Source organism: Phacochoerus africanus, chromosome 2 (assembly GCF_016906955.1).
Source record: "Phacochoerus africanus isolate WHEZ1 chromosome 2, ROS_Pafr_v1, whole genome shotgun sequence".
NCBI lineage: Eukaryota > Metazoa > Chordata > Mammalia > Artiodactyla > Suidae > Phacochoerus > Phacochoerus africanus.
In genome coordinates, this window is record NC_062545.1 from 273,499,202 (window position 1) to 273,521,878 (window position 22,677).

The 22,677-nt window shown below is 54.8% G+C and overlaps 1 protein-coding gene across 1 annotated transcript; it reads right to left on the reverse strand.

Moving 5' to 3' along the window:
- Window positions 1-9,335: 9,335 nt before the first annotated feature.
- Window positions 9,336-21,988, reverse strand: PTGES (prostaglandin E synthase). Its single transcript, XM_047768655.1, has 3 exons — window positions 21,754-21,988; window positions 18,326-18,408; window positions 9,336-10,212 (listed from the first exon to the last, which is right to left on the reverse strand). The coding sequence occupies exons 1-3, from the start codon at window positions 21,880-21,882 to the stop codon at window positions 9,963-9,965; spliced, it is 462 nt and encodes a 153-aa protein (XP_047624611.1). The 5' UTR covers window positions 21,883-21,988; the 3' UTR covers window positions 9,336-9,962.
- Between the last annotated feature and the right edge of the window lie 689 nt (window positions 21,989-22,677).

Here is a 22,677-nt window from a genome sequence, read left to right on the forward strand (position 1 = left end):
CTGTTGTGGCGCAGCGGACACGAATCCGACTAGTAACCATGAGGATGTGGGTTCGATCCCTGGCCTCGCTCAGTGGGTTAAGGATCCAATGTTGCCATGAGCTGTGCTGTAGGTCACAGGTGCAGCTCAGATCCTATGTTGCTGTGGCTGTGGTATAGGGAGCAGAGGCAGCTCTGATGCCACCCCCTAGCCCAGGACCTTCCATATGCCACAGGTGCAGCCCTCAAAACCAAAAGTAAAAGAAAAGAAAAAATAAATAGACATCTTTTAAGCCCTAGAAGGTTGTAGGAGGGCGGATAAGGGTAGCAAGCCAATGACAGGGTGGCCTTTGGGGGCCGGCTGCCCTCGTGTCAGTGCCTCTTTCCGAAGGAAGTCCTCCGTCACCCTGCAGAGCCCCAGGGGTGGGGGCTGGGGTAAGAGGACAGCGACCTGCCCTGGAACCGCCAGCACCCACCCAGGTGTTTGGAAGAAACCCTGTCGTGTGACTCAGGGCAGGACCCCAACCCTGTCTGGGCAGGGAGGGTCTCCTCTGCCCTACAGGATGGGGTGGGGTGGGTGACCATGGATTCGTGGACTGGAATTCCTGGGATCAGATCCGAGCCACAGCCACTGGCTCCTTAACCCACTGTGCCGTGCCGGGGGTCGAACCCGCGTCCCCGTGCTCCCAAGACGCTGCCGAACCTGTTTTTGTTTCAGAAGGTGCGGTACCTGTCCAGAGGGAGGGAGAACCTTCCCATTCTCTCCAAGTTCACCCTAGAGATTCTTCCCCAATCTCCACTGAGAATTCCACCATGAAAACATGCTTCTTGGAGTTCCCGCTGCGGTGCAACAGGATCAAAGGCATCTCTAGAGCACTGGGATGCAGATTCTAGCCCCGGACCAGCACGGTGGGCTAAGGATCCAGTGTTGCCGCGGCTGTGGTGTGGGTCACTGTTGTGGCTGGGGTCTGATCTCTGGCCCAAGAACTCCATATGCCACGGGGTGGCCAACACCCCCCCCCCACCGCCGCCGCCAAAAAAAAAACCCCATGGTTCTTGTGAGATGAGCTTTGTCCCCTTAAGATGTGCCATCAGGCCCAGGGACACACACTGTGGCTGGGCAGTTGGGACTCTGGCCAGTGGGAGAGCGAAGGCAGGGGGCGGGGGCATGGTCTGCTGATGTCTGGAGCTGGCTCTGCCTGCCAGACTCCAGGGGGTGGGGGTGCAGAGCAAAGGAGAAGGCTCTGCCCTGGACCGTGTGTGGGATCGGGGCGGGGAAGGAAGCGGGGTGGGGTGCAGCCAGAGCTGTGCTTTCTGGCTCAGTTTGGTCTCTGCCTTGAGTAAGTGTCTGGGCCTCCTTTTGCCATTCATTCACTGAACAAATATGGAACACTCGATGTGTTCAGGGCTCCGAGGAGAAAGTAGAGACTCAACATGGGATCCCTGGCTGCAGAGGCCATGCCAAGCAACAGGGAGCCCCAAACCTGATCTAAGGCATCTAGGCAGGCTTTCTGGAGGAGGTGTCCTCGAAGACTGACTCATTCACCAGATAAGGAGGGGAGGGAGGACAGTGTTTCTGGCTAAGGGAACAGCATGTGTGAAGGCCCTGGGGTAGGCCAGAAGTGGTCTGGGGGCCAGTGGGGCCAGTTCCTGGGCTGGATCTCCTGGTACAGGATGAAGATGGTGAGAAGCAGGGACCAGCTCGTGTGGGGCCTGCGTGGCCAGATCTAGGAGTTTGGATGTCATCCTGGCAGTGAGGAGCCATGGAAAGGATGTGCTTGGTGATGGGACCTGTCCTTTGGGCTCTGCGTGGAGGCAGAGAGACCCCTGCAGAGTCTGGAGCAGATGTCCAGGCAGGAGGGGAGCAGCTCAGACCAGATGAGGACAGACTGGATGGTCCAGGAGGTGTCTTAGGGTCGATGATGGGCTGAGGGAGAAGGGGGAGGCCAGGGGACCATGGATGTGCCCGGGAGGAAGAAAGAGACCCTGGAAACAGGACCCATGGGGCAGAGGTGTTGGGAAGATGCTGGCCCACCCTTCCACCCAAGCAAGCACTGGGGCCGTCCTGTTCTGAGCAGGGTCCTCCCTCCCAAGGAGCTCCCTCCCTCCCCAGGGGTTTGCACCAGTGCTGGGCCACCCCCAGGCCTCAGGGGCAGCTGGGAAGAGCGGCCTCTTTCCTCCCAGAAGCACTGGACCATCTGCGAGCCAGGGGACGCGCCCGCCCAGGCTCCGGCGAGATAGAGGCACATCCAGTCTTCCTGTTCTCAAGCCAAAGGGAGCAGCCATGAAGCATTGCCAGGTTGGGGTTGCCTGCAGCAGAGATGGGGTCACATCGGGTGGGGGGCTCCCCCTGGGGCCTGGAAGGCAGGTCCCGGGAACACCAGCTTCAGAAAAAGATGCGGGTCCCATTCCCACAGAGGCGCTGGCCTTGCCGTCAGGTTGCAGGCGGGGCTCAAATCCCACATTTCGGTGGCTGTGGCTGTGGTATAGGCTGGCAGCTGTAGCTCTGATTTGACCCCTAGCCTGGGAACCTCCATATTCCGTGAGTACAGCCTTAAGAAGCAAAAAAAAATCTGGAATAGGGGACAAAGAGGTTTGAGGCTGGACAGGGGTGTCAATGTCACTTCCTCTTGGGCGCTCTAGAAAAAACAAACTGGCTTAATCATTTACCCATGCTGCTCTGGGGAGCTGAGGGAGGGGGCACAGCGGCCCTTCTTGCGAAAGAAAAAATAGATTCAGGGAGTTCCCGTCGTGGCACAGCGGAAACAAATCTGACTAGGGACTATGAGGTTGTGGGTTCGATCCGTGGCCTCGCTCAGTAGATTAAGGATCCGGCATTGCTGTGAACTGCAGTGTAGATCGAAGATGCAGCCGGGATCCTGTGTTGCTGTGGCTGTGGTGTAATTTAAATACTCCGCATCCTGGGGTGAAATCGCACTTCCCCTGCGCACCGAACATGTACCCCTTGTCCCCTCCAAGTCCACACTGCTTGGGCACAAAGCAAAGAGGCCTCCCTGGCTCCTGCACCTCTGCCTACTGCCCCTGGGGGGCACTGTGGGGGCACTGCCGGGCACAGAGCAGGGAGAACTAGGGTCCTCTCCCACACCTTGGCAGCAGGCTCCTGACTCAAAGACAAAGAAACAAGCAAATCCCCAATCACAGCACAAACAGCAGCACAAGCCTTTTGGAAAATGTACCAACAGCCGTGAAGATGTTTGCATGCTTTCACCCAATAATTCCACCTCGAGGGAGTTCCCATCGTGGCGCAGTGGAAATGAATTTGACTAAGGAACCATGAGGTTGTGGGTTCCATCTCTGGCCTTGCTCAGTGGGTTAAGGATCTGGCGTTGCTGTGAGCTGGGGTGTGGGTCGCAGGCGGGGCTCAAATCCCACATTTCGGTGGCTGTGGCTGTGGTGTAGGCTGGCAGCTGTAGCTCTGATTTGACCCCTAGCCTGGGAACCTCCATATTCTGTGAGTACAGCCTTAAGAAGCAAAAAAAAAAAAAAAATCTGGAATAGGGGACAAAGGGGTTTGAGGCTGGACAGGGAGAGCAGGGACCTCAAACACCTGGCTTGGGTGATGGGACTTGGTTGTGAGAACTCTGGGGAGCCCCAGGAGGCGTTAGGCAGGAGAGGGGCATGCTTGAGGCTGTGTTTTAGGGCAATTAATCTGTCAGCTTGTGTAAAATGGGCTGGAAGGTGATAAGACAGAAGATAATTTGAGCAAAAACTTCGTCTCCTCTGTTGTGGGTCTGGGGGTTCTTTGGGTGCGACCGGCACAGGGAGACCAAGCCCAAGTGGACTTGCCTGTTCCATGTCCAGCTGCAGTCGTTTTCAATGGTGGGTAACAAGTTGCCAGAATGCAGCAGCTGAAGACAGCACCCCCTTACGATCTTAGAATTTCTATAGGTCAGGAATCCAGGCACGGCTTAACTGGGTTCTCTGCTCAGGGTCTCACCGACCGCCGTCAAGGAGCCCCAACCCATTGAGCGAGGCCAGGGATCGAACCTGCATCCTCATGGATATTAGTCGGATTCGTTTCCACTGAGCCACAGCGGGAACTCCCCACCAGGGAACTCTTAAAAGCAAGTTAAATTCTAGACAGTCAGCCGATGCCTCAGCATGTCTGGGGAAATGTGTGGAATTTGAAAAAGGATAATTCAAAGTTATAATTTTATATTTGGAAAATGGAAAGAAAAGCCCTCCTATTTTCATAATTCAAACTTTAAAAAGTGCAGCTACTCCGCTCCTCTTGGTGGGCGCAAATACCAAGGGAAGCAACCACTGCCTGGTGGGTGGTCTTGGTGGCAGAATCCCCAGGGAGTAGAGGTGAAAAAACTTGACTTTCCTCACAGTCTGTCTCTGGGAGACAGATATATGTATTTTTTAGAGTACAAATATACACCGAATATGCATAGATCCATACACATGATGCATATTGCGTGTAATTTGCATATGTTTAACATGCATAGCTTAAAAATCTGGAAAGTCATAAACCGCAGCGTGAACAGTGGTTTTCTCAGGGACGTGTGATTGGGGGTGGCCTCCAATCTTCATCGCTACGCTTGTCGATTTCCCTACTTGGATACTAAAAATTGACAAAACCCTTTTTAGAATCCTACCCAAACGGGAACCATCTTTTCAGAGGACAACATATATCACAAGCCTTAAAAACAGGCATGCCTTTTGGCCCAATCAGTTGACGTCTGGTAACATACCTTAAAGCAAGGGACCTGCACGGAGATTTCTGGAGGAAGGTGCCCGTGAGAGCATTGCTTGTGCCGATGCAGCCCAGAAAATTAAGTATCCAACGATAAGGGCACATTAAATAAATGATGAGGGTTTCCAGGGGGAGCTGTTAAAATTCATGGTGGTGACCAGCAGAAGCCCTGGGAGGAAGTGCAGATGTATTATTAAGGAAAATCTCAAACGATGACAAAAGGGCTGGTCCAAGGTGTGGCTGCGAGGCTGTGAGCCCCGGAGCACAGATGCCACCCACATGTGTGACACAGGGATGCTTCCCCAGTGCCCAGAACACTTTTTTTTTTTTTTAATCTTTTGTTTGTTTTTTGGCGGTGCCCTCGGCATGCAGAAAGTCCCAGGCCAGGGCTCGAACCCGAGTCACAGCTGTAACCAGAGCCACAGCAGTGACAATGCCAGATCCTTAACCTGCTGAACCAGAAGGGAACCCCCGCCCCCAAACACTCTCTATCAATATTTCTTTCATTTTTTAAATTTTTCTTGAAGTGTAGTTGATTTACAATGCAGTCATAATTTCTGGGACATTTTTGGTTGTGGGATTGCACCCTGGATAAAAAACAGTTCTGAATTCTGTCTCTACACTATGTGTACACACACACACACACACACACACACACACAAAGGTAAGGGCGGTGGTTTGGGGCCTTCCCAGCCTCCTTCGAGTCGGGAGCAGCCACCGCCGGGCTTGGCACACAGGAGCCTCCGGCCCTGGGCGGGGAGTGGACCAAGAGGGCTGAGGAGTCCTGTTGTGAGGCTGCTGCAGTGAGCCAAAGTGTGACCAGGACACACTGCATGGCGAGAGTGCAGGAAGGGTTTTTGTTTTTGTTTTGAGGGCTGCACCTGCTGCAGATGGAGGTTCCCAGGCTAGGGATCCAATCGGAGCTGTAGCCGCCGGTCTACACCACAGCCACAGCAACACCAGATCTGAGCCTCATCTGCGACGTACACCGCAGCTCATGGCAACACTGGATCCTTAACCCACTGAGCGAGGCCAGGGATCGAACCTGCATCCTCACGGACACTATGTTCAGTCCTTAACCTGCTGAGCCACACTGGGAACTCCAAGTTTTCATTTTCTTTTTTGAGCTTTTCTGGAGTCTCCAAACCTTTGATATTGACCATCACGTGTGAGTAAGCCCCCAGAGCCCTTAATTCTGTGGGAATCAGGCTTTGCCTTCCCAGGGGGTCCCCAGGTTCTGTCTCCAGGACTGAAAACCAGGCCTTTCTGTTTGCCCACATCCCCCCCTCTCCATGTCCCTCGCACACCAGGGAAGCTCTTGGAAGCCTGGAGCCAAGAAGCCCATTCAATGAGCTTCCTGGAGGAGCTCTCATAGGCGAGGAGAGGCCAGGTGGATGGGGCACTGGCTATCACCTATCTCGGGCTGTCTCCTGAGAACATGTGTGTACTGGGGTGGGGCTGAAAAGCTCTATAGTTTTAGACCAAACCAGCAGCATTTTGGGGAAAGGGCCCCAACTCACAGTCCAGCAGCCTGGCCCTGGGGTCTTGTGACACCCCCAGCCCGGCCCCGGCCTTTCCTGTGCACTCAGAGCCCAGAAAATGCCCCCAGACACCAGCCCCTACCAGGGGCACTTCTGGCTTCCCAGGCCTGGGCTGGGCCCCAAAGTCCCAGCCTGCTCCCAGGGCTATGGTTCTGGAGCACCCCCTCTTTGCCCCCCACTGCTCCTCACACTGTGTCCCCAGTCTAAGGTCAGGAGGAGGAGGCAGCCTGAGAGGGGGCGCAAGCCTGGGTCAGGTGGGCATGCAGACAAGGGGAGTCGGGGGAATTCGCAGGTGCCTGCTGTCAACTCAAGCTGGTGCCCAGGGTGGCCTGGTGATGGGTGAGTGGGGCTGAGTGCAAACACTTTTGGCCAGATCAACAGGCAGGGTCTGGGGGACCCCCCTCCCACATCCTTGTACCATCTGTGCTACTCGGGGAGCAAGGGCCACTGCCTGGCTGTCAATCCCGCCTGCTGCTCACCACACAGCCTCCTCTGAGGTCATCTTTAGTTTTTTGTTTTGTTTTGTTTCACTTTTTAGGGCCTCCTCTGAGATCCTTTTAGTTTTTCGTTATTTTTTCCTTTTTTTTTTTTTTTTACTTTTACTCATGACATATTTAAGTTCCCAGGCTATGGGTGAAATTGGAGCTGCAGCTGCCAGCACAGTCACAGCCATCCACCAACAACTCCTAGCCACGTGTGCAACCTACACCACAGCTCACGGCAACGCCGGATCCTTAACCCACTGAGCGAGGCCGGGGATCGAACCCGCATCCCCATGGATACCAGTTGGGCTCCTCACCACTGAGCCACAATGGGAACGATCAGATCCTCTTAGGACACAGACCCCTCTGCACCGATCCTGCACCTGCTCATCCTCACCCTGGATCCGAACTCCCCACCAAGGCCCCAAAGCCTCTAATGGGCCCAGCTGCTGCTCACCCCTTTAGCCTCATTCCCCTCCACACCCCCAGCCCCCGTCTCCCCTCCACCCTCACCCTTCCCCCCACACACCTACCTTCCACGTCCAGCCTCAAGACCCCAGGGATCTGAGTGCTGCTGGTCTTTGCACCTCAATTTCCTTCAGCTTGATGGGGCACCCCCAAAAAGCTAGCCTGACTTCCCCCCCATGGCAGGTAAGTGGCCACCTCCCCCAGGAAGCCCTCCTCCATGAGGGCTGGAGGGCCGTCTCTGTGCTCCCATTGCCCATCCTCCTCAGGGCACGGAGCACTGGTGTTGTCACTGTCTGATGTCCTGTTGTCCCCCCCACACACACACTGTTGGGGCTCAGCATCCAAGGGGATCCACACAGAAGCCAGAGCACCTGGGTCTGCTGTCTCTGCAGCTCCGAGGGGCCACCTCCTTCATCCACCCCAGGGCCACAGGGTCCCCGTGGGTACCAGCTGCTCTCCTCACCAGGTGAGCTGGGCACTTTGCCTTCTCAGTCCCTCTTTCCACGGGAGGAAAAATGCTAACATAACAATCACACATGCTGGGTCTGCCCCTCTGTCCCAACGCATCCCAGCTCAGGATGTGGGACAAATCACTGCGCCCTTCTGAGCCTGACTTTCCTCATCCAAAAAGCAGAAATACCTCCTTCCTGGGAAGCATTTAAGAAGCAAGTGGAAGCCAGCCTAGCTAGCATCGTCACTGCTGTGACCTGGATCACTGTTGTGGTGCAGGTTCGATCCTGGGAACTTCTGCACGCCACAGGCGTGGCCAAAAAAAAGGGCGGGGGGATGAAGTGGGAAAAAAATTGTAAACCTGGCGCCCAGCCACTTCAGGTGGGCACTGAATACAGGATCAGGATCTTCCAGTTCCAGATGCGCAGCTGCAGCTCCAGCTCCAGAAGGAAGGCTCATCTCACCACCAGGGGGCAGTGTTGCACACGCCCCATTCCCAGCTCAGCTGGATCCCTGCTAATGCCGATTTCTAGCGAAGCCCAGGGTCCCCTGAGTCCTCCAGTTGAGGACCCCACACTGCTGGCCCATCATTCTGCAGGGCAGAAGTTCAGGGGATTCACGGCAGTGGGAGGGGGTCACATCCAGGTGTGAGGGCTGAAAGGGGGGTTGGGGAAAGTGAGGCAGGTGTGCACAGTGGTTAGAGCAGGTTTGGGGAACTAGACAGGCCACCTTCTGAGCTGATCCTGCCCTTGAGGGGGTTCACCTCCTGAGCCTCGGTTTCCTCATCTGTAAAAATGGAGCTGATGTCTATGCAGCCTGCTTGCCTTCTGCGTGACTTAACACACCAGTTAGGGTGTGTCTGTGTGTTTGGCAGAAACTGTGCTGTCAGTTTGGCTCCAGACACACAGCCAGTGAAGTGCCCAGTGAGCGAGCTGGAGCCTCGGCCAGCCTGGGCAGTGGTGGCCACCAGGAACCAGCAGCCAAGGGGTGGAGCTGGTCAGACACTCCGTTAATGATTAAAGCCACACATGTCTTGGAACAAGAGTCCAGAAGAAACACACGATGCCCTGCAGGGGCGCACACTTGTGGTTTTCAAACCTTGCAAATGCCGAAGGAGCCAGAATATTCATTTTAGAGGCTGGTCCTTCAAAGCCCCTCGTCCTGGCCTGACAGCCCGTAGGAGCAACTAAAGAAGAGAAGGCTGACCTTACCCTGGGCCGCTCCCAGCAGCACCTGGGCCAAGGAGAGGAGGACCCAGCCAAGGAATGTGGCCAGGCCACAAGGCCACATTCTGTGTCAACAGGGCACAAAGGAGCACAGCCCCACCCCCGCTTCACTAAATTCCCACCAGCAGAGAAACCCACACCCTGTCCATCTTAGGCAGAGGCTCCCAGGCCTCGTCATCACAGGGGCTCACAGGGGAGATTTTTATTTCTATTTAACTTGATTGATTGATTGATTTTGTATTTTCTAGGGCTGCACCCGTGGCATATGGAGGTTCCCAGGCTAGGGGTCTAATCAGAGCTGCAGCTGCCAGCCTACATGACAGCCACAGCAACACCAGATCCGAGCCGTGTCTGCGACCTACACCACAGCTCATGGCAACACCGGATCCTTAACCCACTGAGCGAGGCCGGGGATCAAACCCACAACCTCATGGTTCCTAGTCGGATTCGTTAACCACTGAGCCACGACGGGAACTCCTTATTTTTATTTTATTTTCAAATTTGTTATGGTCACACCTGCAGCATTTGGAAGTTCCTGGGCCAAAGGTCCAATATGAGCCACACCTGCGACCTATGCCACAGCCACAGCAACGCCAGATCCTTAGCCCACTGAGCAGGGCCAAAGATGGCACCTGAATCCTCAAGGACATTGTCAGGTTCTTAACCCGCTGAGCCACAGAGGGAACCCCTCACAGGGGAACTTTTAAAAAACACAGACGCTCAGGCTCCCCCTCTAGACCAGCTGGACCACAACCTCTGGATCTGAAAGGTCCTGGTTTATTACAGCCCTGGATTCGGAGGGTCACTAGGCTCAGAAACCTGAATTGAGTCTCCACTCATGCTTCCCCATCTTAGGACGGAGGAGGGAGTGATGGTTTTCATGCTCTGATTGAAATGGAAGGATTTTTTTGATCAATGGTGACAAGTACCAATCTCTTAACAGTACCGATCAGCCCCTTCACCCAGGAATCTGGGCGGCACATGGGCACACACACAGGCCCATTGAGCCCAGGATCCCAGGTTGCCAGGAATCCAGGCCCATGATCTCACTGGCTTGTGGCCAGTGGTCTGGTGGCCGAGGAGGCGTCAGTGGCTGGTCACAGGTGGCGGGCTGCCTCCCAGACGATCTGCAGGGCCATGGAGGCGCAGGGGAGCTGGGCCAGGGTGTAGGCCAGGGAGCGGGTGGGTGCCCGCAGCTTCCCCAGGTAGGCTATGGTGTGTACCATGCGGCCCAGGAAGAAGACCAAGAAGTGCATCCAGGCGACGAAGGGGTCAGGCCCCAGGAAGGAGTAGACGAGGCCCAGGAACAGGAAGGGGTAAATGGTCTCCATGTCATTCCGGTGGGCCCTGGGGAGGCAAGGGGGTGCAGTCAGCCGGGCCACCCCGGAAGCCAGGGCTCTCTGCCCCCAAAGGCCTGGCACCCCCGAGAATCATCTCGGGGGTGCCAGACTCACATCCAGCATGGCCAGGACAGGGAGACAGCCCCCTCCAGAGGCAGGAGGGTCAGGGACTCCAAGCCAGCACCCGCGAGCAGCCCAGGAAGGGCATCCCAGTTAATGGACTAGAGGCCACGAAAGGCTGCTGGTTGGGTTTTTGTACCAAGCCCCAGGGCTCGCCAGGTCCCAGCCCCTGCCACGGCCTCTCTATCCTTCACTTTGGCCTTGGACACCGAGCGAGAAAAGTGGGGCTCAGTGGGGTGGGGTGAGCTGGGCTGGAGCCTAGGACTGCGTCCAGCCCAAATTCTTCCCACCAAGGCTGGGCTTCTTCCTTTTTCTAAATTTTTTGTTTTCCTTTCTAGGGCTGCAGATGCAGCATAGGAGGCTCCCAGGCTAGGGGTCCAATCGGAGCTGCAGCTGCCAGCCTACACCACAGCCACCGCAACGTCAGATCCGAGCCACATCTGTGACCTACACCACAGCTTATGACAAGGCTGGATCCTTAACCCATTGAGCGAGGCCAGGAATCGAACCCACAATCTCATGGATCCTAGTCGGGTTCATTTCTGCTGAGCCACAGTAGGAAGGCCAGGCTGGGGCTTTTCTGAGGCTGCCCTTCAGAATGCAGCTTCCTGGGCCCTCCCCAGTGGGACTACAGAGAAGCCGCTTCATCCACGCTCTCCTGCTTCTTTGTTTAAAATAATCAAATGTGTGAGTCTGTGTGGTTGATGGGGGGAGGGGGCTGTGTATAATCCTGCCATTAAAAAAAAAATGACCAACAAAGAAAACTCACCCCCTTCTGCTAAGAGTTGGCTCACATTTTCCATGACTCTCCCTAATGGGCAGCTTCCTTTGTGGAGGGTGGGGAGGTCGAGTCCCATAAATTAGAGAGTGAGCAAGTGACCGAAGCCAGAGATGGCATGTGTTGGAGGCACAAATAAGCAGGAACGCAGTGCCCAGGCCATGACCTTCCCCAAGGACAGGCTACATGTGTGAGGCATGGGGACGCTGCTGGAAACGAAGCCCCTTCTCCGAGTCTTCCAGCTGGAGTGTTTTTCAGCAATGCTGCGTCAAGGGGCCAGACCCAAGACAGCGGGCCCCGTGGGGACCTGCTGCAGAGCCCCCCTCCTTCCCTCCCACTTGCAAGGAGAGCCTCAGGCAAGGGCCGTGCTATGCAGATGCTGAGAAATTGGGCCGCCTGGGCAGGGGGGAGGCTGTGTGTTATGGGGGTCTCTGCAGCCTGGCTAGGGTGGGTGTAGTCAGGGAAAGAGACATTTGTGCTGAAGCCTGAATGATGAGGGGCCATCTATGCAGGGAGAAGGATGGGCATGTGCAAAGGCCCTGGGGTAGGAAGGAGCATAGTGTGTGTGAGGCTCAGAAAAGTGAGCTGGAGTGTGGTGCATGGGGGAGAGAGGCAGGTTAAGAAGGAGAGGGGGCCCATGAAGCAGGATAAGGGGTCTTGGATTCAATCTGAGCATACAAAGCTCCCATAAACCCAGCAGGGCCTGGGTCTTTCTTAGGTCAGACTCAGGTCACAGCAGTTGGTGTCTCTGTCCCCATATCCTGGAGCCAACATGAGTCTTCCTTCTCCTTTTCTCCCAAATCTCAGCCTTGGGACCCAGCCCCAGAGAAGGAAAGTCTGTGGTAGAGTAGGTCTCAGCAGCTGCAGGAAATACCGCCGGATGTCCTCACAGGAGGCAGGCCCTGGCTGGGCCCTGGCTGCAGCGATGAGGTTGGCAGAGGGTGGGGGCTGAAGCCTGACACCCACCCCTCCAATTCCTCAATTGCTTTTATTTATTTATTTATTTATTTATTTATTTATTTATTTATTTAGGGTTGCACCTGCAGCCTATGGAAGTTCCCAGTCTAGGAGTTGAATCAGAGTGGCAGCTGCTGGCCTACGCCACAGCCACAGCAATACGGGATCCAAGCTGCATCCGAGACCTACATGGCAAGCTTGCAGGGATGCTAGATCCTTAACCCATTGAGCGAGGCCAGGGATCGAACCCACATTCTCATGAACACTAGTCGGGTTCTTAACCTGCTGTACCCCAACGGGAACTCCTGGTTCCTGGACTGAATGAATCTCTCACCTGACCCGGGGGTCACCAGGGAAGAAGCAGCAAGGCTTCCTCGACCATCGCCCCATCCCAGAGATCCCTGGTCCAGGGGCTTCCATATGCCCAGGGTGTGGCCAAAAAATAAATGAAATGAAATGAAGTAAAATAAAATAAAATAAAATAAAATCACCCCATCCCATGGGGATGGAGCCATGTATACCAACAGCCCCCTGCATGTGCTGAGACAGACACCTCGGAAAACCTCTTTGACATCAAGCCACTGTGTCCCAGAATGCGGGCTGCCTCCCACAGGTGACTCATGAGATGGTGCCACCTGGGAGTATTTTTGTCATATTCTGAATTTCTCGGAAATTCTCAGGAAAAGCCTAACAAGCCCTGAAACCCATTCATGCAGGCACGACTCCGTAAAGGATGTATTTGCATTTTCAGAGTGAGTCAGTTTTTAGAAAAGGATTAAGAGGCTCCTTGGCCGAGTCCCAGCGCACAGGTGAGGGAAAGAAGCCACGAGAAGCAGGGCGGGGGGTGGGGGTGGGGGGCAGCCCCCCTTCCTGGCTCTAAAACTGCGACTTGAGGACTCGGGTCATCCGCGAGGTGACCAGCCAGAGGTGGCTGGGCGCTGAGAAAGCCCCAAAGCTCCGACCCTCAGCTCAGCCCGCGGGCTGCCTGGGCCGCCTCCCTCCTTCCTCTGGTACCTTTCAAACCACAGTGGGGGGGGTGGGGGTGGTACCCACGAAGCCGCAGTGGGGCCAAGGACAGGGAGACGTGGGGGAAATCAGGGATGATGCAAGAAAGCTCACACCCCTCCTCCAGGATCCGCACCTGGAGACATGGAGGGAGTCACGTACCCGAGAGATACTTGGGCAAAACGTGTCATTCCCATAATAACCACTTTTTTAAGGCAAAAGTCACTCAAAGCAAATCGCCGCTAGACTGGACTTGCACAGCCTCCTGCAGCATCAGGCCTGCCCCTCCCCATCCACAGACATTGCGACACCCCACTGTGTGTTACTGCATCAGGTGACCTGACCGGAGTTGGGAGAGAGTCTAAGAGCTCCCCCCAGGCCTCCGGGCAGCCCAGCCCCCGACAGTCCGGCCGCTCTCTCCTCTTCCCCGGCCCCCTCCCCATCCACACAGGTGATTCCCTTGAATCCAAGTGTGACCCAAGTTAAAGTCTGCTTAGTTTTCTCGGGTTGTTTTGTTTTGTTTTTGTCTTTTTAGGGCATAGGGAGGTTCCCAGGCTAGGGGTCGGAATCGGAGCTACAGTTGCCAGCTTACACCACAGCCACAGCAACACTGGATCCTTCACCCACTGAACGAGGTCAGGGATCAAACCCGCAACCTCATGGATACTAGTTGGGTTCTAACCCACTGAACCACAACAGGAACTCTAAAGGCTGCTTAGTTTTAAAGGCGGGCACGAAATAGAGTTAAATTACATCCTTGCAGAAGGAGAGGAGAGGAGGGCCCATGTCAGCTGGCCTGGGTTCAATGGCGGCGTAGCCATCATGAGCCACATGGCCTTGGCAAACCTGCTTCTTCCCCTGTAGATACTAGTGCCATTCTCAGAGCGAACTAGTCCCTATAAAGTGACTTTTTTTTTTTTTCCCACACCGACAGCATGTGGAAGTTCCTGGGCCAGGGATCAAACTCTCGTCACAACAGCAACCCAACCCACAGCAGTGACAATGCCCGATCCTTAACCACTAGGCCACCAGGGAATGCCCCTATAAAGTGCTTAGGACACTGTCTGGCACTGCGTTTAGCTGCCACTGTCTTTGTCCTTGTCCCCACCATCACCAGCCCTATCCTGGACAGGACTGCGAAAGCTGATTTCCCTTCTTAGTGTTGCTAAACCCCCAACCACCCTCAGATGCCCAGGCCAATTATAAAAACATCTTCAGGGAGTTCCCATTGTGGCTCAGTGGAAACGAATTTGACTAGGAACCATGAGGTTGCAGGTTCAATCCCTGGCCTTGCTCAATGGGTTAAGGATCCGGCGTTGCCGTGAGCTGAGGTGTAGGTCACAGACATGGCTTGGCTCTGATGTTGCCGTGGCTGTGGTGTAGGCCAGCAGCTGTAGCTCCGGTTCAACCCCTAGCCTGGGAACCTCCATATGCCGTGGGTGTGGCCTAAAAAACAAACAAACAAAAAAAACCCCATTTTCAGAGAGTTCCCTTGGGCACAGCAGGTTAAGGATCCCTCATTGTCACTGCAGTGGCTCAGGTCAGTGTGATGAAAGTTTGATTCTGGCCCAGGAAATTCCACGTGTCATGGGTGTGACTCATCTCCCCCCACCAAAAAAAATTGGGAGTTCCCATCATGGCACAACTGAAACGAATCCTACTGGTATCCATGAGGATGTGGGTTTGATCCCTGGCCTCGCTCAGTGGATTAAGGATCCAGCATTGCCATGAGCTGTGGTGTAGGTCAAAGATGTGGCTCAGACATGGCGTGACTGTGGCTGTGACGTAGGCTGGCAGCTGAAGCTCCAGTTTGACCCCTAGCCTGGGAACTTTCATATGCTGAGGGTGTGGCCCTAAAAAGCCTTTAAAAAAGAAAATTGTACGGTGTGTAGGAGAGGGAGTGTGCGAGTCTAGCAGCTCTGTTAGACCCTTGGCCTTGGGCAAGCCTCTCTCCCGCGATGGGCCCCTGTTCACCATCCGCAAAATGAATGTGTTGGAATTCTCTGGTAGCTCAGTATGTTAAGGATCCAGCATTGTTACTGATGTGGCTCAGGTCGCTGGTTCCATCCTTGGCCTGGGGAACTCCTGCATGCCCCAGGTTCAGCCACAAAATAAAATTAAATGAAAAATAAAGCCAAAAAATAAAAAATAAAAAAGGGGTTTTCCCGTTGTGGCGCAGTGGTTAACAAATCCAACTAAGAACCATGAGGTTGCGGGTTCGATCCCTGGCCTTGCTCAGTGGGTTAAGGATCCGGCGTTGCCATGAGCTGTGGTGTAGGTCGCAGATGCAGCTCGGATCCCACGTTGCTGTGGCTCTGGTGTAGGCTGGTGGCTACAGCTCCGATTCGACTCCTAGCCTGGGAATCTCCATATGCTGCGGGAGTGGCCCTAGAAAACGCAAAAGACAAAAAAAAATTTAAAAAATAAAATAAAAAAAGAATGTGTTGGAGAGTGTCTAAGGGACGTCTAGGGCTGAGATTTTGAAACTTAATCTCCGGACAAACCAGTTCACTCAGATTAAGTCTACACAGCCCAATAATCTGAAATATTCCAAACCTTGGGTCAAGTGCTTGTCTTCCTTCCTTGGGGCCACTGGGAGGACCCCCCTCCACACACACACACACACACACACACACACACACACACACACACTGCAGTTACGTTCACATAAACTCAGAATTTCACCAAAATACCCACTGCTGGGAGCCTTGGCTAGGCACCTGGAAAAGGAGGTGCCTGGGTCCCATCATTTTCCTTGAGACCTGGTCCCTGACTTCTCCCAGAGCTGGGCTTATGTTTGGGCTGCAGCAGATGCTCAGCTGCAAGGCAGATTTATGCTCCGAGAACTGACACTGAAGTGTTTTCCTATTTGTGCAGAAGGCAGCCCTGGCTGCACTACAAACTCTGGCCTAATATTTAAGTTGCTTCTGCTGCCAGGGCCTTTCCCATCAGGTTCCAGCCAGCTCTCGGGTAGCGGATGGCAGGATGTATGTGCTCTGAGCCCTACACCCTCGAGGTTGCATGACGTTATATGAAAGCCCCAGCGCTGACATGGCAGTTTCAGTAAATACTGGTACATGGGAGTTTCCCCATAAATACTCACCAAATGGATATAAAACATCGCTAGATAAGAGGTCAAAAAGTGCTGAGGGAGAGTTCCTGTCATGGCACAGCGGGAATGAATCCGACTAGGAACCATGAGGTTGGGGGTTCGATCCCTGGCCTTGCTCAGTGGATTAAGGATCCGGTGTTGCCGTGAGCTGTGGTGGCGTGACTGTGCCTGTGGCATAGGCCGGCAGCAACAGCTCCGATTAGACCCCCCAGCCTGGGAACCTCCGTATGCCACGGGTGCGGCCCTAAAAAGACAAAAGACAAAAGACAGGAAAAAAAAAAAAGTGCCGAGGGAGTTCCCGTTGTGGAGCAGTGGAAATTAACCTGATTAGTATCCATAAAGACGCCGGTTCGATCCCTGGCCTCACTCAGTGGGTTAAAGATCCAGCGTTGCAGTGAGCTGTGGTGGAGGTCATAGATGTGGTTTAGATCTTGAGTTGCAGGCCAGCAGCTGTAGCTCTGATTGAACCCCTAGGGAACTTCCATATGTTGCAGGTGCAGCCCTAAAAAGCCAAAAAAAAAAAAAAAGGGGGGGCCGAATTGAATTTCAGCCATTTGCACTTCAGTACTGGAGACGATGGGTCATTTTGTACATAAATAAAAATGGCATTGTGTGGGTGGAAACGTCTTGGCACCACACGGGGTGTGGTCTCTCCCTGGCATGATATTACAGCCGGTTAAAAAAAAAATTAAGTGTTTGGGAACCTATGTGACCACCCCTGTGCCGCAAGCAAGCTTTGCTATACAGAACTCTCAACGCTGGGAGAAGCCAAACACCCCTGCTCTGGGCTGGTCTGTGCTACCTGCCTCTGCTACTCATCACGCCCTTCTCCACTGCCCAGGAGACTCGTGCCAATCAGGTGGCATGAGAGTCACCGGTATGGATTCGTGTATGGATGAGAGTTTTGCTCATGAAGGTACAACCAGTACTCACTACATACTTTGCACAAAGTACATTCTCATTAAATGCTGGATGGGTGGATGGTTGGACAGACCTCATATGAAGGACTATATAGTGTGGGCATATTGGAAAGGGTAAAATACCAAAGAATCTCACTTTCTACATTACTTTTTTTTTTTTTTGCTTTTTAGGGCCACTCCCACAGCATACTGAGGTTCCCACGCTAGGGGTCAAATCGGAGCTACAGCTGCCGGCCTATACCACAGCGGCAGCAATGCCAGATCCAAGCCATGTCTGCGACCTACACCACAGCTCACGGCAACACTGGATCCTTAACCCACTGATCGAGGCCAGAGATCAAACCCACAACCTTATGGATCCTAGTTGGATTCGTTTCCGCCGCGCCAGACGGGAACTCCTCCACATTTCTGTAATTTTTAAAAACCACAAGTACCTGTGTTTTTCAATGGCCAAAGAAAACACAAGGAAAAAACCCTACAGACTTTTTTTTTTTTTTAAATACAAGAATCTCTTATTATTTACACTACCTCGTCCCACCCATTTCTGCCTGTGACTCATGGGACCTGATAAGAACTATGTGAAGGTTTTTCTCCCTCTCACTCCTGTCCTGCTCATCCCCCCCCATGGCCCCATCCCCGGGAAGTGCCTTCTTCTGATCCTCCAGCCCACTGGTGTAAAACAGCGGAGAGGAAACTTCCAAAAACCCCACCATTGACACTGGTTCCGGGAAATTAACATTTAGTCTCTGATGGAATTTTTAAGCAGCCATTTTTTTTTTGGCCACGCCCCCAGCCGCGGAAGCTCCTAGGCCAGGGACCAAGCCCACACCACAGCAGTGACAATGCCGGATCCTTAACCCACTAGACCACCAGGCAACTCCAAGAATCACCTTTTCTTTTTTTTGGCTGCCCTGAGACGTATGGAGTTCCTGGGCCAGGGATCAGAGATCTGAGCCACAGTTGCAGCAGCGCCAGACCTTGTAACCCACTGTGCCAGGCCAGGGATCGAACCTACGTCCCAGTGCTGCAGAGTAGCATTTACAGCATATCCTTTTCTAACGTGGTCCTCTGGAGCCATGAGCATGTGTTATTCTTCCTCGATTAATGAGAAATTAAATCAATGAATAAATTAAAACAGTCTAAGAGGATCTGAAGGCAGAAGACCCTGGTCCCTGGGCTGCCCTCCAAGCCCCAGAAGCAGGGCCTGACCAGGGCCTGCGGTACTTGCCTAAGGCAGCGTTCCACGTCTGGGTCGCTCCGGCAGTACTGGAGGCCTCCGTGTCTCTGAGCATCCTCAGGGTTGGCAAAAGCCTGGAATATATCAGCTGAGAGTTACTAGTCACAACCTGGACCGCTGGATCCACTAGGTCTGTAGTGGGTGCAGGCCCATGGATGTCCATTCTCCAGCATCCCTGAACTCCTACTGTGTGCTGTGTGCCGGGGGCTCCCGGGAACAGCACTGCTATGGACTAAAGGTCCGTTTCCCTGAAAGTTTCCATGTTGAAACCTCACCCCAGTGTGATGGTATTAGGAGGCGGGGCTTTGGGGAGGCGATTAGGTCATAAGGGTGGAGCTCTCCTGAATGACACGAGTATTCACGTATAAGAGATCCCAGGGAGCTCCCTCGCCCCTTCGCCAAGTGAGGACACAGGAGGAAGGCCATCTATGAACCAGGAAGTGGGCCCTCAGCAGACACTGCATCTGCCCGGTGCCTGGATCTTGGACGTCCCAGCCTCCAGAACTATGAGAAATAATTCTCTGTTGTTTAGAAGAGCCAGCCAGTCTCAGGTATTTCGCTCTGTAGCAGCCTGAAAAGACTAAGAAAAAGGCCCTCCTCTCCTTGCTCTTGTGAAGCTCACAGTGCAGTGAGAGAGGACCAGGTGGTGAGCAGTTAGGAAAAGACAGGGTGAGCTTCGAGAATGTTCACAGGAGACCTGACCAAGTCTGGGGATCACGAAGGCATCTCTGAGGCAGTGACGTTAAAGCTGAAGCTTGAAAGGTGCAGCCACAAGAGCCAGAAGAACGGAGGGTTATAGCCACAGCACTCAAGGCATAAGTAACGGCATGTGCAAAGGTCCTGGGGTGAGAAGAGCACGTATGAAGAATGAAAAACCAGCAAGGCTGGAGCAAAGATAGCAAGGGACAGAGTTCCCAGATGAAGCTGCAGAGGTCAGCAGACTTCCTGGAGGGACTCTAAAAATTTAGACTTTGAACTCAAAGCAATGAGAGGGCTTTCACAGGCCCTGATGAGAAACCCAGCTCCTCTCGGGCTAACTGCAGGTTTCTGAACTTCCCTAGGTCTCCGCTTCCTCATCTGTGAACTCCAGACCAAACAGAGCTCGTCTATCATGAGAACAAGGGAGAGAACTGGAGACCCCAGCACAACACCTGGTGCCAGGAGGGGGCTCAATGAATTGTCAGAGCAAAGTCAAGACTTAAGGTCACACACTCTGGTCTTCAAAGGCCTGCACCCATGGCTCAGTTCCCTCGTTCCCTCTGGGCATATGCAGCAAGCCAGCTCCACCAACCCCAAGCAAATCTGAATCTCTGCAGTTTCTAAACTGCTTATCCAAGGCAGGTCCTGCTGCTTCTGATTCATGAACCCTTGTGACATCTGTCCCCAGGGGCTGGTCTGTCCTGCCTGGTGGGTCTGGCCCTGCCTCACCCCGGAGGTGAATGAATGCAGCAGCCCGTGCCCGATGTCACTCATGCTCGGAATCCCCCACGCCCAGAATTCCTCTGCCGGCCCTTAAGTCACAGAATCCCCAATCCTGATGGCCCTGCACAGAGATCGTGCGCCTGTGACACCCTTCAAAGGGTCTTGGTATATGGGGGTGGGGGAGGCAGCTGTCTTGGGCATTCACAGGGTTCGCCTGGTTGCTCACCCCTGAAGACAATGTGAATACCAGTCAGTCTAGCCAGGAGGCGGCAGTGTAGACAGAAAAGCCCTGGCTTTGGAAGTTTGGAGCGCTGCCTCTAGCTGCCTCGGGATACACTCCCACCAGGAGATCTGTGGCTGTTCACGTTCCGACCGTTAATAAATAACAAAGACTAACTTGGGCACAGGGAGAGGGGAGGAGGCACGTGCTCTGGGCCAAGCGCTGAATTCTCCAGGCACGACCGTGACCATCCTCCATTGACAAGTGAGCAAATCAAGCTCTCGGACTTGCCCCTGGTCGCCAAGGCTGGGGGGTGCAGGAGCCAGAACCAGCCTCAGCCGCCTCCCAGCATGAAGCTCCCCAGCCCCTCCCTGGCTGACTGAATGCAGCCAGAAGAAAGGAGAGGGAAATTCACAAGGGTAGGGGGAACCGGGGTTCAGCCCAAAGGCAGGTTTCCTTCCCCCGCTCCCTCCTGACCAGGCAGAAGGACCCCCAACAGGCTTGCCTCTTCCTTCCCTAGTCCACATTAACAGGAAAGCTCTGGCCCCTGCACGGACCTGGAGAGAACCAACCCCCCACCCCCACCCCATGGCAGGGTGTGGGCTCCACCGGGTTTGAACCGGGTTGTGCAGCCTTCCCAGGAGACCTCTCCTCTCTGAGCCCAGGTTCCTCACCTGGAAAACAGGCTGAATAGGGCCCCTCCTCCACCCCTTCTACGGAAGGACTCAAGGGGTGAATGCAGCTGCCCCTGCTCCGAGCGTGTATCCCGCATCCCAGGAGGGACCAAGACAGGGAGGAGTCAGGATGATCCACACACCCCCACCCCCACCCCGCGCTTCGAGAGTTCTTCCACTTGGGGAGCCTTCCTGCCTTCAGTTCTGCCTGTACCTGCTGAGCCCGGTTCAGAGCAAGATCCCCGCTCCCCAGTGTGCACCCCCAACACGTCGTTCGAACCAGCCTCGCCTTGCCCTTGAACTGGACAAAGGGGCACAGTGGGAAACAATTCCTCTCTGAAATACCTGGGCGGGGCGGGGGTGGGGGTGGGAGGGATACTCAGCGGTACCCCGGGGCATCTCTGCGTCTAGCAGGACGGCGGGCGGCGGGCGGCTGGCGAGCTTGGCCGGTAGTTTCCCCGCGCTAGCAGCCGCTGGAACCGGTCCTCCCACCCACCCGCTCCCCCAGGCTCAGATGTTGGCCTCTTTATTGTTGTTTTGGCTCCGGGACTCGGCTTGTCGGATGGGTGGGGGAAACTCCTCCCGGAGAACTCCAGGGGGGCCCTGGCTGAGACCCGGCCTCTGGAGGCTGCGGTGGGTTTGTAAGCGACCTCGCCGGCGGCGAGTTGGGAATTTCCACTTAAATGTTTCTCCGCCCGGGTTTGTCTGGTTCCCACTCCACCCAAACATCAGATCTCCTGTGCGGGAAACCGCCAGGTCAGAGCCAGGCGGAACGCTGCCTCACGCCACCCCCGGAGAACTTCTTCTCTCTGAAAAGCTGGCAGAGCTCAGCGGGCCTCGTGGATCTCGCTGTGCGGGGAGCTTACCTGGTGGCAGAGCAAGTGAGTAAAAACTCTTAAAACAGAGAACAAGGAGGTGCGGGCCGGGCTGAAACCAAGGGCCCCAAAGGAGCCATCCCCAAGGACCGGGAGAGGCAGCTGGTTCCGAGCCAGGCTCACTCAGACTCCGGAAGCATCTTGGCCAAGTGTCCCGTCCCCCACCTTCCTGGCCGGAGACGTGAGCGCGCGCGCGCGGGGCTGGGGTGTCCCCGGGGCGGCACGTACCTTCTTCCGAAGCCTCACTTGGCCCGTGATGATGGCTACTACGTACATCTTGATGACCAGCAGCGTGCTGCAGAGCAGGAAGGCCGGGAGAACCTGGCCGCTCACCATCTCCAGGCTGGGGGGTGGCATCTCGGCGAGGAGAGCAGGGGCAGCAGCTCTGGGGAAGACAGCGGAGGCCAGCGCGGGCGCGTGGCTAAGTCTCCGAGCGCAGGGAGGGGCGGGGAGAGCTGAGGGCGGCTGCACCCGCCCACTCCCCCCGAGGCGGCAGCCGCTTCGGGCCCCCAGATGCTGGAAGAGTCCTTGGGCATTCCGATCCCAACTCTGGCCTCGAATAACCCCTCCCTGGAAAGTTCTTAAACACTTTCTAATCTCTCTCCTCGTCTGTAAAGTGGGGGTGTATGGCCGTGCCTGACTTCTGGGAGATGCCACAAAGCCAGGCACCTGGCAGGGCCTCCCCAAGTGGCAGATTCACCCATCTGTGCCCACTTCCCTGAGGGTCAAGGCAGGTGGTGGACGTGAGACCCAAGCTGTCTGCCCCCACATTCAGCCTGGACACCTGAACCACAGCCATAGCTACATTAATGCGATTTTGCTGAATAGCACCCCTCCCCCCAAAGATGCCCACATCCCAATCCCCAGAGCCTGTGAATATGCTACTGTACTTGGCAGAGGGACTTGGCCGTAGGACTAAGTGAGGATAGAACATGGGGAGATTATCCTGGGTGATCTGTGTGAATTCACCTGAATCAGAAACGTCCACCTGAGAAGGTATTCCCAAGAGACAGTTCCTCTCTGACCCCAGGTTCCTCGCCTGGAAAACAAGCTGAATACAGCAGCAGATGGACTCTAGGGGTGAATGCAGGTGCCTCTGCTCCCCCTACGTAAAGACAGGAGCAGAAGTCAGGAGTTCCTGCTGTGGCGCAA

Coding starts and splice junctions, on each gene's coding strand:
- PTGES (XM_047768655.1), bottom strand. CDS start 21,882: ATGCCACCCCCCAGCCTGGAGATGGTGAGCGGCCAGGTTCTCCCGGCC. Junction 18,409..21,753: donor AAGTGAGGCTTCGGAAGAAG/GTACGTGCCGCC, acceptor GATATATTCCAG/GCTTTTGCCAACCCTGAGGA. Junction 10,213..18,325: donor GACGTGGAACGCTGCCTTAG/GCAAGTACCGCA, acceptor TTGCCTCCCCAG/GGCCCACCGGAATGACATGG.